General features: G+C 36.0%; 1 protein-coding gene across 1 annotated transcript in view; it reads right to left on the bottom strand.

The window, feature by feature from the left end:
• zdhhc14 (zinc finger DHHC-type palmitoyltransferase 14) overlaps nt 1-17015 on the bottom strand; it is a 131369-nt gene that overhangs the window by 12363 nt on the left and 101991 nt on the right. Inside the window, exons 7-8 of the mRNA XM_063056026.1 lie at nt 14462-14571; nt 13214-13316 (exon numbers count right to left, since the gene is read on the bottom strand). Of these exons, the coding sequence (XP_062912096.1) occupies nt 13214-13316; nt 14462-14571 (213 nt within the window). The remainder of the gene's footprint in view (nt 1-13213; nt 13317-14461; nt 14572-17015) is intronic.

Here is a 17015-nt window from a genome sequence, read left to right as displayed (position 1 = left end):
AGTTAAAAACAATGGACAACTTTTAAATCATCAATATAACTGGAAGAAAAGTAGCAAAATTGAAATTGAAGAACTTTATATAATACATAGAGCAGCATGCAGCAACGAAAACATATCTTCTGAAAGGTAATCAAAACATTAGCTCATTTTCCAGTTGCCCTTTTTGTTTAAATTGTTAATTTTAAATTGATTTCCAGGGCGACAATAGCATTAAAGCTTAGATTAACAATATTAAAGAAAGGATCCATTTCATTGGGTGTCAGCATTACTTGAGACTATTATTCTTTTGGGTTTTAATTCTCTTGCAGAATCCCAGTGAATCAAATAACATTTCACATACAGGAAGGAGATTCACAAATTTATATTAATTTTTACTATCAAATGCAAAGTTTGTATGGATGGATGGAAATAAATTGACCACATTAAACTGTCAAAGAAAAAATAAGACAAACAGTAGGAAGTGTTCATGTATTTAATGTGGTACCAGAACAAATCTAAAAGGCAGAGTCTTGGTATTCAAAGAACCATGATCAACAAATAAGAAACAAGATTAGACGAAAAGTGAAAGCAAATTGGGACAGCCATTAATAGCAGCAAATGGACACAAGTAATAAAAGATACAAAATGGGAATTGAGGGAAAGCTTAAAAGCAATAGAATCTATAAATATATTGAGAGGAAGAGCAATAGAGGGAATATGGATTCATTAAAGATAGATACAGGCAGGTCCATAATGGGCAACAAAAATAACAGACTTTACATTTCTAAACAGTGGAAAAAGTCAACAAAACACCAGTGATACAACAGAGCCATTAGATATGTGGTTCCCAAATATTGCCCCCCTGTGGACGGTGGGAATTTTTAAGGGGGCAATAAAGATAAAGGGGTATTGGGTTGGGCACTTTGTAGCAAGGGGGCAGCTGAGAGATTACAGGCTGAATTTAAGAAATGAATTATTATAAGCATTTGATCCTCTGCCTCATTAATTTTTTACAATGATTACATTATCACCTCATTTTCTGCTAATCCACCGTTCTCTTAGATTTTGCTTGAAGCACGTTATGAGTTGTTGAAAAGCAATGTAACACTTCGGTATTTGGCGTATCATGAGAAATCTTGTCTGAAGAAATTGTATTTTTCTGGACCCAGCCTGTGCATTATTGCCATTCACTACTGTAGTACAGAGTTAGCTGGTACGATTCCCATACTCTAAGCATGCAGTGGCACAATTCATGTGAATTACAGTATGGCATTCAATAGGGTAAAGGTCAGAATCTGCCTTTTGGAATGCTCTTGACCACATTTCCCTAACCCATGGCCCAACAGAGATTTGCTGCCTCATTTTACGTGCCTTCAGGCAAAGTGTCAGGTTTTGACTGAGCTATGATGATGTCATAACTTTTCCTTTATTGATTGTAGAGCTTGAGCAGAAAAGACTTAAACTGCTTGCCAGTACCTTACAACACAACAGTGATGGCTTGCATGCTTCAAATATCATTGCACATTGCTGAATTTGGAAAACCCCATACAATTGGAGAAGAACTGATTCTGCCAGCAGTAAGGGAGGTTCTGAGTATGGTTTTACATAAGTCACCAGACCAAATAATTAAAGTGATTCTGCTCAATGACAACTGTGTTCAGAGGCGAATAGGTGAAATGTCTGAGAATGTGGAAGACACATTGTGCAGTGTACTTAGACAAAGGGAATATAAACGTTACCAGTCAACAAATCTTTGCTCCTTGGTTATGTTCACTTCATAAAAGCTGAAAGCATAATCCAAGAGTTGTTATCTGCAAGTGGACTAGAAATAGGTATGAAGGGGGAGTAGGTATTTCAGGTTGTTGAGCAATTTTTCAAAGAGAAGGACTTTGCACTCACCGACATTCTTACTTGTGCAACAGATGGGGCACCATCAATGACAGGACAACACCGTGGGGTTATTAGTTTCTTGAAAAAAGCTGTACCTCACAAATATACCATTCACTGTGTAATTCTCAGACAACATCTTATCACAAAAAATCCAAGTCACTGGCTGCACAAATTAGTAAATAACTGTTATTACAGCTGTAAATAAAATCAAGTCCCATGTTCTCAATTTGCGACTATTTTGAGAGCTTTGTATTGTAAATGCTGAATAGTTTGAAAGATTGCTGTTATGTGCTTTTTGCAACTGAGGTAGCAATGAATGTCATCAGCATAAATGCTTCATTCAGTAATCAACTATAACCAAGAATAATAAGCATGACATTGCTTATTTGTCAGAATTATTCACAAAGTTTAATGAAATCAAACTTCAACTGGAAGAAAATGATGTGAATCTTATCAAGTCAAATTCTGTCCAAGTTAACCCTATTTACGTACAACGTTGGCCATTGCGACCTTTTCCAATTTTCAAGTCTCTGAGTTGGAAGAAAGAAAGAAAGAATACCGGATGTTGATCTTCAAGTATACTGTGCCCACCTAGGTGAGCTGCATAAAGATATGTCAGAGAGATTTCAGGATCTTCTCTCAATCCAAATTGCAGAAAGACATCCATGAACACTATCCTGTATTGTGGAAAAACATTAAGATATTCTTTATTGGCTTTCCAACATAATATTTAGTGGAGTGTGGTTTCAGTGCAGTCGCCCAACTTCTTTCAAAGCAATGAAGCAGACTGCAAATTACTGAACGTTGGGATCTGAGACTCCCTCTGAGTGACATTCAGCCTGATGTTGAGAAATGTATCAAAGCACCAAACCCATTCATATCATTGAAAGGTGAAAAAGCAGTGAAATAGCGAATAGTTGGATTACTAATGTACACTCTAACATTGTTGAAAATTATTTTTACTGTGAATAATGTTTGTAATTATTTGTCACTGGCTTGAATTTGCATTTCCTATTTTCTTTTACTGTGCATCATAAATAATCACTTATAGTTTTTAATCTCATGGCTGGAAAGGCAGAGGGGTGTCCTTTTCTGAGAGGTAACCCAAAAAAATTTGTGAACCATTGCATAGGATAAATGTAGAGGAGGAAGTGAATCTGGTGTAAGGAAAACAGACAATGGAGAAAATAATAGAAATTTATACACTGTACAAGAACTGATGGTTCCACTTCAGGATATTAAACACAAAGCAACAGAGTGTGCAAAAGCATTGGTTATAATATCCAAGATCTCTACTGATTCATTTTAAAACCAGTGTTACTGGAAAGTTACTGAAATCATTTATTACTGACATTGCTTAGCATTTGGACAATTATCAATTATAAAAAGAGGTCAGCATGGATTTGGAAAGGATAGTTCATGTCTGACAATTTCATCAAACCACCTGAAGAGGTCAGTAGAAAGAGGTCTCCATAAATGTTAACTCATAAGCTCTGAGGCATGGGGCTATCAGCAAAAATAATAATACATCAAATTGACCATAACCTGTAGCAAGGGTCAGTAACTGATTGAGTGGCAATAGGCAAAGTTTAAGGATAATTGAAGGTGATAATTGATGTCTTTCAAGGGTATGTAATTTGTTTTCAGCAGTTAAGCTAGACGTTATTACGTATGTACTGGAAGGGAAAATAAGGAAATATGTAAATAAAATATGACTGAGGTTCATCCTTGGTCACTTCCTACTTCTCATTTCAATGCTGCTGCTCTGCTCCTTTATCCCATAACACACAATCTATTTCCACATTTATGCTGATGACATTCATTGCTACCTCAATCATCTCTTCAAAATCCCAGACAGTTTGCCAATTCCTAATATTGCAAATTCTAAATATCAACTCTATTCCTCTCTTTGGCTTGTTTGTATCCAAACAAAGTTGTTGTCAACCTGTGTGTCATATTTCAAAATGAGCTTCAAATGTTCCTAAAACTCTACCTTTCTTTCCTTCTCAAAGCTACTTTCGCCAAGACCTAATGTCTGCTTTATGGCTCAACATCAGATTTTATTTGATAATCCTCCAGAAAATGCTTCATAGATTTGCTAAGAACTTTCCTTTCATTAACATAGCTTGAATGAGAGAATATTTGACACGTTCTTGGGTTTCTCGTCATGCTTCACTACATGGCATTGATGAACATGTTTTCTTGATAAGAGACACATGGCCTCCATTTGCCAACTCACTATATTATTGTGATTAAGAATGGAATTAAAGTACAAGAAAAAAGCGTTACCTGTCTGTTCTGTAGTTCCTCATATTTATGTTCTGTATTTTTAAAAGAAACTTATCTAAATTCTATTTACAAAGAATGATCCCATTTTGCAATAAACCACTCAGTCTAGCATCATCAGGTTACACGTCTTTCTATGTAACAGCAATAGGTGAGCAGATGCAGTCAAGAAAAAGGCTATTAAAATAGATACTGAAACAAAAATATTTGATAAGATCAAGTTAAATTCTTTGTGACATGTCAACCAAAAAACTTAGTGATCTCATTAACTGTATTTTTACACAATTAAATTCATAACTTGATAATTTGGCATAGTTTTCATCTATTTTGCATAAACTAAACTTCAATATGTAAACTGATACTAATAATTAAGGAAATGTAGGGACAGATAATATTCCAGAAAGATACAAGCCCAGAACTTCAAGTTTCGTGGCAATAGCAGTTACTGCCACTGACTTCAAAGAAAGCCCCACTCCATGTGAATTTTTGGCAAACAGAAGTTATGATATGCTGAGCACCCAGTCACATCCAAGTATTCTCACTGACAACTAAGCACACTGGAAAAGACACTGATAACAATTAAGACAACAAAAATGCACATGGTGGAATCTAAAGCAAACAAGCAAATTCCTGAGGAACGCAGCAGGTCATTCAATATTTGTGGAGGCAAAGGAATATTCAATATTTTGGGTCAGAACCTTGAATCAGGACCCACCTCTGACTACCCTTTGGCTCCACAGATGCTACTTGAGATTACAAAACGATTTCTACTTTTCACTATCTAACATTATGACAGATACAAAATTGTATCCATTAAGTCCACTTCTGGATCTCTATTTGGTATATTCACTTATTGCAGTCAAGTTCTTTAAATCATCTGGAAATTTTATTCAATTGTGCATACTGCTCTAACAGCAAGTCTCTGCAGGCATTGCCCTCATTACACTTCTCCAACCTGCACCAGAAGTGTTATATCGTGTACAAGCTTTACCAATAAATCCTGGTAATTTTTGATATGTGATGAAAGAGAATAAAATACCAAAATGAAGGCACAGTTATCAGAATATTCACAATAAAAATTTAAATTCAGTAGCAAAATACAGAATCCATACTTCTACTTGATGGTTTTCTTGATTTACATAATCCACAGTTGACTTTCCTCTATTGCTTTAGGAACTATTGACAATTTACTTCGTTGAACAAGACTAGTTTAAAGGATTCCACTGTAAAAGAATGTTAAGTTCTGAAAATACTAAAATGTATCTGTCCAGGTTGAAACTCTCTAAGTCCAGCATCCCTGGGAGATTACTGGTGCCAGACCACAGAAATCACCCCCAAATACATATTTTCCTCTGAGCAGGGTAACTGTTCTTTTTAAGTTTAAATACTGCCCATGTCACTGAAGGTTCTGAGAGGTGTCCATAACACAAAGTTTCCCCAAGTCAGAAATGTTATTGGTGAGATTGCTTTCAGATGACAATGCAAAAGTTCCATTGGTAGGTTGATCAGCTATGTAGTACAGATCTTGGTTAATTTTAGATTTTAGTAAGAATTATTTAGACCAGATCTATACCACAGATTCAAAACACACTGAACCATGAAAGTAGCTGGACCAAAGACAGTTTCAATCTGTAGGAACAACATAAATACATAAATTCAGAAAAACATGTTTATATGGCTGTTCAAAAATTGACTGAAAAAAATTGCAACCTGATAATATTATTTATCCAGTCTTCTGATTATTGATTATCCAAGAAAATTTATACTGTTAGGTTTTCATACCTGCTAGAACTCATTGGCATTGTTCGTTTGTAAATCCTAAACCAGGTAAGTAAGTAAACTTATGAACTGCATTGATTCTGTGCAAAAAAAAAGCTTGATACTTAGAAAAGTGAACCAGTGCTGTCGTGAACAGAATTCCCACAGGGCAATTCTTGACTCCAGCTCTGCAGCAACAGCCTTACTCCATACAAGAAATTCTGATCACCACTTAGTGAAGAACTTCCAAATTCACTGTAAGCTGTATACTTCTGTCACTGGATGCAATACCTTTGGTATTTATGTTAGGCTCAAAAAATTTGGCACTTTCTCATAGCCTTGCTCTTGGCCAAACAGGAAGATTGGCAACCCATATCAAAATAGTACAATCAGTCACATTTTCTTTTAGATATGGCAGATTTATGCCACTGTCAAAGCTTTCAGAAGCACCAGGGTGATATGAGCTGTCTATACTGTAAATATTAAAAATATTTAACTGGAGCTGTTTTTTTAAAAAATACACATCACTTCATATAGTAATTATATTTCATACACTTTAAAAAAAAATCACATTTGCTTACTAATCCACAGGCCTAAAACCCCATTGGAATGTAATTCCGAATCTGGTCAGTACACATACATGAGAAGCTGTTTGACTGGATGCATATTGACACTTCCAGTACACTGTGGTCTTGTTTTTTTTGTGTTTTTTTTAAACCAAAGATTCACAATAGAACAAAGAATATGAGCCTACATATCTGAAGTAAATATAGATCATGTTGATAGTACTTAGCAGGTGCATCATCATTTATGGAGGGAGAAAGTTATAATAATATTACTTCAGTCATGGAGCCATCTTTGAAATATATTAAAATGACTGCCTGAATTGTTCACTTCAGTTTGTCTGCATATTGAATATTGCCTAGAACTCAAGGAAACAATTCCAGAGATCAGAGCAATCTGGACAGTACACAGACTGGTTGCAACATATATTGAAGCCTGTCATTCTTACCGCAAAAAAAAGGCAAAACCCGAGAAAACAACAAATACAAAAAAAAAATCAAGTGGGAGTCAAAGCACCATAAACATATTTGATGTGAAAATTTAATCTAATATTGCTGACTGCATTAAATCTTAAGGAGCCTTGTTAAAACAGAAGGCAATGGACATCAAAGGAAAGTATCCAATGGCTAAGGTCATACTTTGCTTAAAAAATGATTGTACTTTTTGGATGGCAATCATCCTGACCCCTGGCATCACAGCAAGAGTTTATCAAGGTAGTATACTAGACTCATTCATCTTCAAATGGCCCCCTTACCTTCATAAATGTCAAAACTGAAGAAATTTACTGAAATTTCACAATATCTAATGCAACCCTCCTCAGCAAATGAATCAGTTCATCGGTGCATGCAGGACAACATTCAGGCATGGTGGAAGTGGCAAGTAGTATATACACCACAGAAGTGCCAGGCAACAATGGCTGAATGCCCAAACATCAACACCCTTCGAGTCACCAATGACTTGAAATTTACAGGACCACATCCATACCATAGCTGCAAGAGCAGGTTGGTTATGCAAGTCAAATAATTCTCTTCCTGATCCCTCAAAACCTTTCCACCATATTCAATGCTCAAGTCAGGGGTGTAATGGAACACACTCCATTTGTTTGTATGAGACTATCTCCAACAACTCTCAGTGGTTCAACAACACACAGGGCAAAGCAACCTGATTGTCTGGCAGACAATCCACCAACTATATTCATTTACTACACCAGGAGTGGTGAATCTTTTTGAGAGCATGTGCCCAAATTGTCAATAATCTTCAATAGTTGTGTGCCATGCTAACTTTGAGCAGAGATAATCATGAATTGTAATGTATTAGTAACCATAATTATGGACTTGTTTTTAAGGAAAAAGACTGTGTCCTGTTGTTTATTTATGTGTATTCATTGTTTTACTATTAATAAAATTATAACAAAGACAGATTGAAATAAATACAGCATTTTAGAAAACCTATTCAAAATTATTAATATCAATCTTTTAAAAAGATAATTGAAAAATATACATGGAGGTGCTAAATTACATCCAATATTTACTATTAATATTACTAAATATCCATTGTTCACTCATCAGTGACAGAAAAAAGAGTGGGCCCCTTCAGCCACACTGCCCAGCAAATCCCAACGTAACCCAAGCCTAATCACAGGGCAATTTACAACATCGGTTTTGGGACAGTGGGAGGAAACCAGAGTACCTGGAGGAAATGCATGCAGACACAGGGGAACATACAAACTCCTTACTGGCAGTGGCGGGAAACCTATGCCACTGGACAGAGTAAAGCCAATGCCAACCGGTCCAGCTGTTTACTATCCAAATACTGATGTGTACATCAGGTCTGCAAGGATTTCAAAATGCATCATCCAACATCTCATAATCGTCTAGCTGGCCCCAAGCCAGCATGAGGCATTTCATATGAAAACATCTCACTGTTCTTGGGTTGTAAATAGTCATTTGCTGCTTCATTTGGCAGTAAAGATAATCATTATGTATCTTTTCTTTAAGACCCACCCATAATGAATTGAGGAGCACACTTCATACTGCATGCCGACAAAAGTTTTGGGTATGGCTTCTTGGGCACATGGCAAAGGTTCGCCACCTCTCCACTATTCTATTTGCACGTGCTGGCTGCATTGTGAATCATCTGCAAAATGTAGTGACGACTTGGTAAGGTTACAGTAACAGATTCTTCCAAATATATAACCTCCTTCCAAGAAGAACATGGTTGGCAGGTAGATGAGAAGTCCAGTACCTGCAGATTCCCCCTTCAAGTCACATACCATTCTAGCTTAAAGCTGTATTAGTGGCCCTTCATCTGTACGAGGTTTAAATCCTGGGAATTCCTCCCAACAGCAATATGGCAATACCTTCACCAGAATGACTGCAGTGATTCAAGATGTGGCTCTCAACCACCTTCTGAAGGGCAACTTTTCCACAGGCAATGAATGCTGTACTTGTCAGCAATCCTTAGATCCCACAAAATGAATAAGATTGAGCTGTTAAAAATAGACATTTCAGGAATAATTTTGGATACTACATTGCAAAGAAGTCAAAATTCCAACCAAAATATGACAGTTCTATGCAAGACACTTCAGTTTGGCATAAAACCTTTGGAATCAACTTGAAAACAGTAATCTGTTCTCCAAGGCATAACAGAGATGGGAAAAAACATTGTTTGAAGTGATATTAATAATTACATTATTTCTGTACGCATCATAAAAATATTTTTTCACTCCAAACTACAACCTGTGTTTTCAAGTTGATTCTAAATGAAGGATCATTTGAGCAGCCATGCTTTGTTTTGGCTGAAAATTTTATCTTATGATTTGCAATATACTACTCAAAATTATTCTTGAATTCTCAAATTTCGGCTCTTTGCAGAAGATCTGTCCACAGCAGACCTACTGTCAAATGCATGACCAAAGTTCCTCTAACAATCCACGGCTCAGGGATAAGTAATATTTATAATATTTGAAGTTCTACTACATGATTGAAATTATAAATAAAGGCCTTCAAAAATAAAATTATTTCTCAATGTTAGTGAAAATATGTCAGTGTTCTTGCTCCGGATCCCAATGCATCACTTATTTTTTATTAGAACATGGCAAAATCATTCCCCAAATTTCTCACAATTTTCAGTTCTTCTGGTGTGAAGGAATAATGAACAAAATAAGGATATTAACCTTTAAGGAGATCAGACAACAATATAACTGAAAACAAAACAGAAGCTAATAATAATGGTGATATAAATGGTCTGGAAATACACATGACATAAAGTTAAAAATGAACTGGGAGGAAAGGTAATATAAACCAATTGCCTGAACAACATTCTAAACAATATAGGGGTAATGCAAAGAACAATTTGAAGTAACGATCCAGATTTGATAGGGACAAATGAAACATGGTTACATGGGACTGGCAACTGAATATTGCCGAGTACTACAGATTTAAATAGGATACAGAAGGAAGGAAGAAACAGGGTTTTTACAGAAATGGGGTGGGAGGGAATTTAATGGCCAATGGGAATGAAAAGGATACAACAAATATTAAAATAGAAACAGAAGCTTCCAGTAGAATGAAAGAAAGGATAAGGAATTAGACATAATTAGCGAAGGAATCTACTGCAGCAGGAAACTACTGCAGTTAGTACAAGGAAATATTCAAGATTTGAAAAGTAAATGTAAATGTTATCTAGCTATTCCTTACAAGCTTCAAAAGTAATAATTACAATGGGCCTCAGCAAAATATAGGCCAGATAGTTGAATGATAAAAATAAATAGAAAATGCCAATTGAACTTACAAAGATAAATCGGAGTAAACTAAAGGGCAACTACAACAACAGAGAGATTTTAAAAAGTGATCAAATGAATCCAGGAGAAATGTATTCCACCAAAACAAAATCAAGAAAGAGAAAAACCATCGCCAAATACCGAGTTGGGAAAAAAATGAAATTGGAACACAATAACAAAGTTAACAGAAGAGGACAAAAAAGAAAAGGTGAGCGTCAATTTTGTCCCAAAAATAAATAGGAAGGAGGAGGAGCTGCTAAATTAAAAATACCTTTCCATTTAAAAAAGTTTGTAAAAAGTCTAACTTTCACAAATATATGGAATAAAAGTTATATTAATTATGGAGCACCATAAACAATATTTCCTATTTACAGTAAAACCTCACTATCAGTGTGGAAGACTGCAATAACATCCTTATAGTCATAGAAACTGCTTTTAGTAGAATGCAGCCAATTTCTGAGATACTCTACCCCAAAGAATTACAGAGTCAAGCACATTCCAAGTAGTTGAAATGCAGGTAGTTACATTTTTGAAAGATTGGACAATTGAGGTCTGGAAGAAAATTAAATGTTGAATTAAACTTTCTTGCCAAGCTTGACTAGCTAAGTGTTGCTCAAGACATGGGTCATGAGGGTGACAGGATAAGAGGCAGACACTGCCTTGCTTGTGCAAGCTAACAATAGCTAGAAGTAGATCATACCAGTGATGAGGTATTGTTAACCTCTGTCCAAGATTGTCGAGCCAATAGAGGAACTGACTGTAGACCCACAATTCTAATTTTGTATATCGCGCTGATACCCAACAAGTGCTTCTTGAAATCACTGACCAAGTATATTTAGCTATTGGCTACTGCCCAAAATTTCCTGTATAAATTTAAGATGTAACCTGACATCAATGGAGTCGTAAGACAACAGCTCCCGGTGATCATGTTTTAAAGGGTTAATCTTATACCGAGGTCTGTGTCTTTATTTCTGTTCCTAACAGAGTAAAGTCTCTCACAATAAATTGATGACAAAAATACTTTTACAGTAAAATATGATAAACCAGGGCATATTTGACAGAAGGCTTGAGGCAATCTGGCACAGAAGAGTTAAAGTCTGAGATAGATTAGTCAATGATAATAGTAAAATAGCAGGGCAGGCTTGAAAGGCCAAATGACTTACTCTTGCTCCATTTTCTCATGTCTGTGTGTGTTCTCAGAAAACCACTTACCAGCAAACAGAGGATAGGATTTTATACCCTATCATAATATTGACCCAACTGTTAAGCAAATAGGCCCCCTCCTCTTGACCTTGACCAGTCTCTCATGATTTCATATATCACAATGAAACATCCACAATGTCTCCTTCATTCCAAGGGCAATTCTACACCCACCAGCAAGCCTTTTTTCTCAACAAACATTCTGCAGCCCTGGAAACATTCTTATCAATTTCCTCTGGATATTCTATTGCTGTTGTAACCAAAGCTCTTTGCAGCTCTGGCCTAACGGGCACTTTTATATAAGTCACTAAAACTTCCCATTTTCTACATTTTAGCCATTAAAGGCCTTATTAACCACTTGAAATATCTGCTCTGTAATCTGCAGGAAATTCTGGACAGTCCAAGATCCCTCTTTTCTTTCCTCCATTCTTCTCAGAATCTTCCTATGTATTCTCTATTTTCTTGTTTTGTTTCTCCTCTCCAAATGCATTACCTCCTACCTCTCTGGACTGAATTACATTTATCACTTATGTCTCTATTAACTGATCCTTCAGTCTGTAACTACTTCATCACTAGCAATCATTATGCCTATTTTGGTGCCCTGCATACTTCTAAACTGTGTCTCCAAAATTTAAACCCAAATCACTGATATATATCACAAACAAAATAACACCATATGCTTAGGAACCTCTTCAATGTCACTGAAGCTCCCTCTAACCACTATATTTCGTTTGGTCCATTAAGCCAATTTTTATTCCAGTTTACTATTTTCCCTCTGAACACCAAAATTCATTTATTCTTTTATTTCTATTGAGCTTTGAAAATATTTTATTCAGGACTGGTGATTAATCACTTAATAAAAATGTACTAGCATAGAAAATTGAAGAAATAATGTCAGAACCAAAAAGTGACAAAAACAAAATGGACTCTTCTCTGGAAAGAGAGCCGAAGAGTAATATTATAACAGTATGGATGTGGCAAAATGATAGAATCTGCCGAGCACACACAAATTATTTCTACAATTGAAGTATCCCAGATGAGGGGGAGGACATTCTGATCCTCAGGGATAAATCAGACTGAAAATTAAGGAGAAATATCTTTACCCCCTAGAGAATGTTTGGAATATGGAGTCAACAATTGCAGGAATGACTGAGTCAAACAGATACATACCTTTAAGTGGAAGCCAGGTAAGTACAAGTATAAGAACTTACAAACAGAATTAAGTGAATTTAAGTGGGAAGGAGACACAGGTGAAGCATAAGCACAAACACAAACACAGACAAATGAACACATTTGCTTATTTATGTATTGTAAATTTGATCTAATTTAAAAACAAAAATTCCACACCAATAACTGATAGATGTTTTGAGCACTGGAAGGAGGATAAAAAAGACTATTTTTCAAATTTATGAAGACAACTCAAATGCAGTTCAGCCATTTGAGTAAAGAAGTGGTATCTCATACTCTTATCCTTCCTAAAAGATTGTATTCACCCTCAGATGAAAATATTCTTCCTGATATGCAAGTAGGGAAACACAGAAGTTTCACACAGCTAAAAGCAGACCTCGTACATATTCCTGTGAAGCAATCAGTTTTCCAAGTGTTCAGGACATCTCTTTAATCACAGTAGCTTAGATCAGCTGTTTTTATGAGAATTGGCTTTCCTGGTGTAGCTAATACAGAAAGATGGGAGGATGATGATGGAAATAAACAATGAAAGGATCTTGGTGAGCAACACTATGGTATGGATCCTACCATGTTGCTCTGAGTTTGTGTGGCCCCATATGTGGTGATTCCATTTGGTGGCATTGCTGGCTGTGGTGTATCTGACTGGATCGTTCCTCTTCTATCAATTAAGCTATTAAAAAAAGTATAAAGTATTGTTAGTAATTAACCATAGTAATCAAAATCTAAAATTAATGCAATTTTCTTCATGGTTATGATAGAGAATTAAAAATAATGTGACTAGCTTTCAAAACATTTGAATGCAATAAATAATTATATTTAAAATAACTTCCTTTTGTTACCTTAAGTCTACCTGCCAATTTTGCAAAACAAGAGGTAAACTGAGCACTAATGTCACTATCAGAGTACTTACTTGAACTGCTATGCATGACAGCTTCAGATAAGTTAAGTTGAAGAAATCTTGTTGCTGGTTTAGCTGCCTAACGTGGCAAACCAAAGTAACCATCCAAGCAGTAATGCTGGCATCTATTTGAATTAAGTATCTCCAAGAGTCTGTAGAAGGGCTGGTTGGAGCAGCACAGCAGCATTTTGGTTAGCACAGCACAATTACAGCCCCAGCACCACAGGTTCAATTCCCACCACCGTCTGCAAGGAGTTTGTATCTTCTCCCCGTGACTAGGGAGGTTTCCTCTGGGTGCTCTGGTTTTCTCCCACATTCCAAAGATATACAGATGGGTTAGTAGTTACAGATGGTGTAAATGGGCGGCACACTTGTTGGGGTAGGAGAGGCTGGTACCGTGCTGTTCCTCAAAATAAAAATAAAAGGTAAAACAGCTAATGATCTTTTGTGGTTGATATCTGTAAAGCATACCTCTTAAAATTAAATGAATCCTATGGCTGCTGTTATAGTGGGATTTTTAATTCATTCTTCCAATTTGCCATAATACCTAGTTATTGCTATCCTTCAGAACAGAAATAGGCAACATACCATTAGGAATGGTAAAGAAGTTATACATTCCAAAGGCAGCTTGTATACTTCTGACTGGTAGATTTTCAAATGCTAATGACACATATTAATAGTCACAATCCCATGGATTATTAAAAAAGGGTCATAAAAGTTCTTGAACAGTAACTAAACTAATAGCTCATGTAATAATTCATTTCCATGGAGACTTAAAAATGTAATTGTTACATAATGGCTTTTGAATTCATCTGGAGATATTTTTGTTGAAACAATTATTAACTGAAATCACATATAGGATTAATAAACCAGATAAAGTAGAAGAAAAAAGCAGAACAATTACAGTAATTTCCCACCTTGGTGGTAATGGCCCACAAAGAGCTGCACAGCAATTTGTAAAGATGTTCCCATAGCTATATGGATTGTAATTGTCTTTGCTTCTTTTATTGGACCACGATCCTTTAATCTACAAGAACAATATTTTTTTTAAATCACATGGATTTTTCAATAAATTGGACTTTTAACATTAAAGGAAGAAGTATTTTAAATTCATATTCCCTATAGTTTTGTTACTAATCATTTGAGAATGACAATGATAAATTAATTTACAACTTGCAGCCATAGCTGCTAATTAGGAACATCTGCAATATCACAGTTGAACCAGTCTTTGTAATGTGTTGCAGCTCGTATCTAAAGAACAAAATTAACATTAGTGACTGAAAATAATATACAAAACTGCACCTGTTTAAGTAAATGCAGAAACAACTGAACTACCCACCTAAAATAAAATTTCAAGTTCTATGCTCTTGTACTTTTGAAAATGAATTGATACTTTCAGATTCTAATTTATATGGATTCTAAATAACGTGGTGTTTATTAATTCATTATCCTACATTAACTTCACAATGCAGCCAGATTTTTGGTTCTTGGATCAACCACTTGCTGAAAGGAAACGTGACCTGTCATGTTCAAGCTGACCCATTAAGTCCAATGTATATATAATTTTTTTTATACTCCCTTCAACAACATTATTGTTTGCAAATGATGCAACCAAACACTCATAATGTTGTCTTTGAAAACTGCAAGCACTGTATCTAGAAATGCAGTACAGCATCGATCTCACTTCTTCGCAACTGTTCAATTCAGCTGCACATTTCTCCAGGCCACTATGGAGCCTGCCTTCTAGCAGCACTTCAGTTGTTTCACATTAGCCCATTCATTTCCATAATGTTGTTAAGCATTCTGACTTTTTAGTTAACATTATCTACATTAAAATAATATATATCTATACTTTTTTTAAATTTTTGGCTTTTAAATGGCACTACTGGCTAGTTAACTGATTTTTGTCTCACCCAGTCTTGATAATTGGAAGTGCCCTATGTGTCAACAGAAACTGCGTTGAGTACAAAATAGTCCACCTAGGCTATTTTAACACTAATAGATTTAATCAATGGAATAATCAAGGTGTTTAAAAACCTACAAAACTAAATGTTTTTGACTTTGTCATCCTTGATTCCAACCCTTATGGGTTTCATTAAATTTGACCCTTATTCAGGTAGAGTTTCTGAATCTAGAGATTCTGTTTTATTTTAATTTTGGTGGGCTTGGTGACTAGAGATATTCTTAATGATACAATAATTTCTATCCATGCCAGGAATGCATTAAATAACTGTACAATTGCTATTAAAGGGAACCCTAGTTAATTCTGCTCTTCCTTCTCCCAGCATTTTGAGACATCCACTGAGAGTACCAACTAATGAATGGGGAAGCTCACCTAACCATTTGTTATCCCATCCTAACTGAGTAATGGGAAGTGTTAATCCTATTCTCTTTTACTGCACTGAACATCAGAGTTGTACCGCACAGAACCAGGCCCTTCTTCCCAACCTGTCCATGTCAACCAGTCCTGAACTAGTTTCTGCTGCTAACGTTTGGCTTATTTCCCCCTAAGCCTTTCCTATCTGTGAACCTGTCAATATCTCTTTAAAAATGTTGTAATTGTACTGGTCCCTTACCACTTCCCCGGCAGCTAATATCATATACGTACCACACTATGTGTGGAAAAACATGGCCCTCAGATTCCTATCAATTCTTTCACACCTTAAACCTATGCCTTTGAGTTTTAAACTCCCCAGCCTCTGTGATCATCCACCTTATCTGTGTTCCTCATGATTTTATAAACGTCTTTAAGATCAACCCTCAGCTTCCTTCATTTCAGGATAAGCAGTCCCAGTCTTGTCCTAGAAGCACAGGCCCTCCAGTACCAGCAGCATACTCATAAATCTTCTCCACACCCTCTCTAACTTGAACACATCTAATTTACAGTATGGGAGCAGAACTGCACATGATATTCCACATGTGGTCTCATAAAAACCCAGTACAGTTGCAACATGACATTTTAAATCTTGCACTCAATTCCCCATTTGTTGAAGCCATACGCCTTCCTCACCACCTTGTTTACACTTGTCACTACTTTCAGAGAAATGTGTACTTATACCCCAAGGTCTCTTTGATCCATTACACACTTAAGGCCCTATCATCTACTGTCTAAACCCTGCCCTGATTTAACTTCCTAAAATGGATCACTTTGCACATTTCTGAGTCAATTTTCATTTTCATTCCTTTGGTCCTTTCCCAGTTAATCTAGAACTGGTTGTAACCTAAGACAACCTTTTTCCAGTGTCCATCGCACTACTAATTATCAATCTTACTACTCATATATTTACCTATATTTTCATCAAAACTGTTATCTAGTACTGATACATGTGGACCACCTGCTCACAGGCCTCCAAACTGAAAAACAACACTCCCCTACCATCCTCTTGACTCCTATCGCCAAGCCAATTTTGTATCCAATTAGCTAGCTCACTCTGGATCCACGTGGTCTCACCTTTCAGATCTGTTTACCAT

This window comes from Mobula hypostoma, chromosome 8 (assembly GCF_963921235.1).
Source record: "Mobula hypostoma chromosome 8, sMobHyp1.1, whole genome shotgun sequence".
Lineage (NCBI taxonomy): Eukaryota > Metazoa > Chordata > Chondrichthyes > Myliobatiformes > Myliobatidae > Mobula > Mobula hypostoma.
Note: the sequence above shows the minus strand (reverse complement) of the source record. Positions and strands in the feature narration are given on the sequence as shown.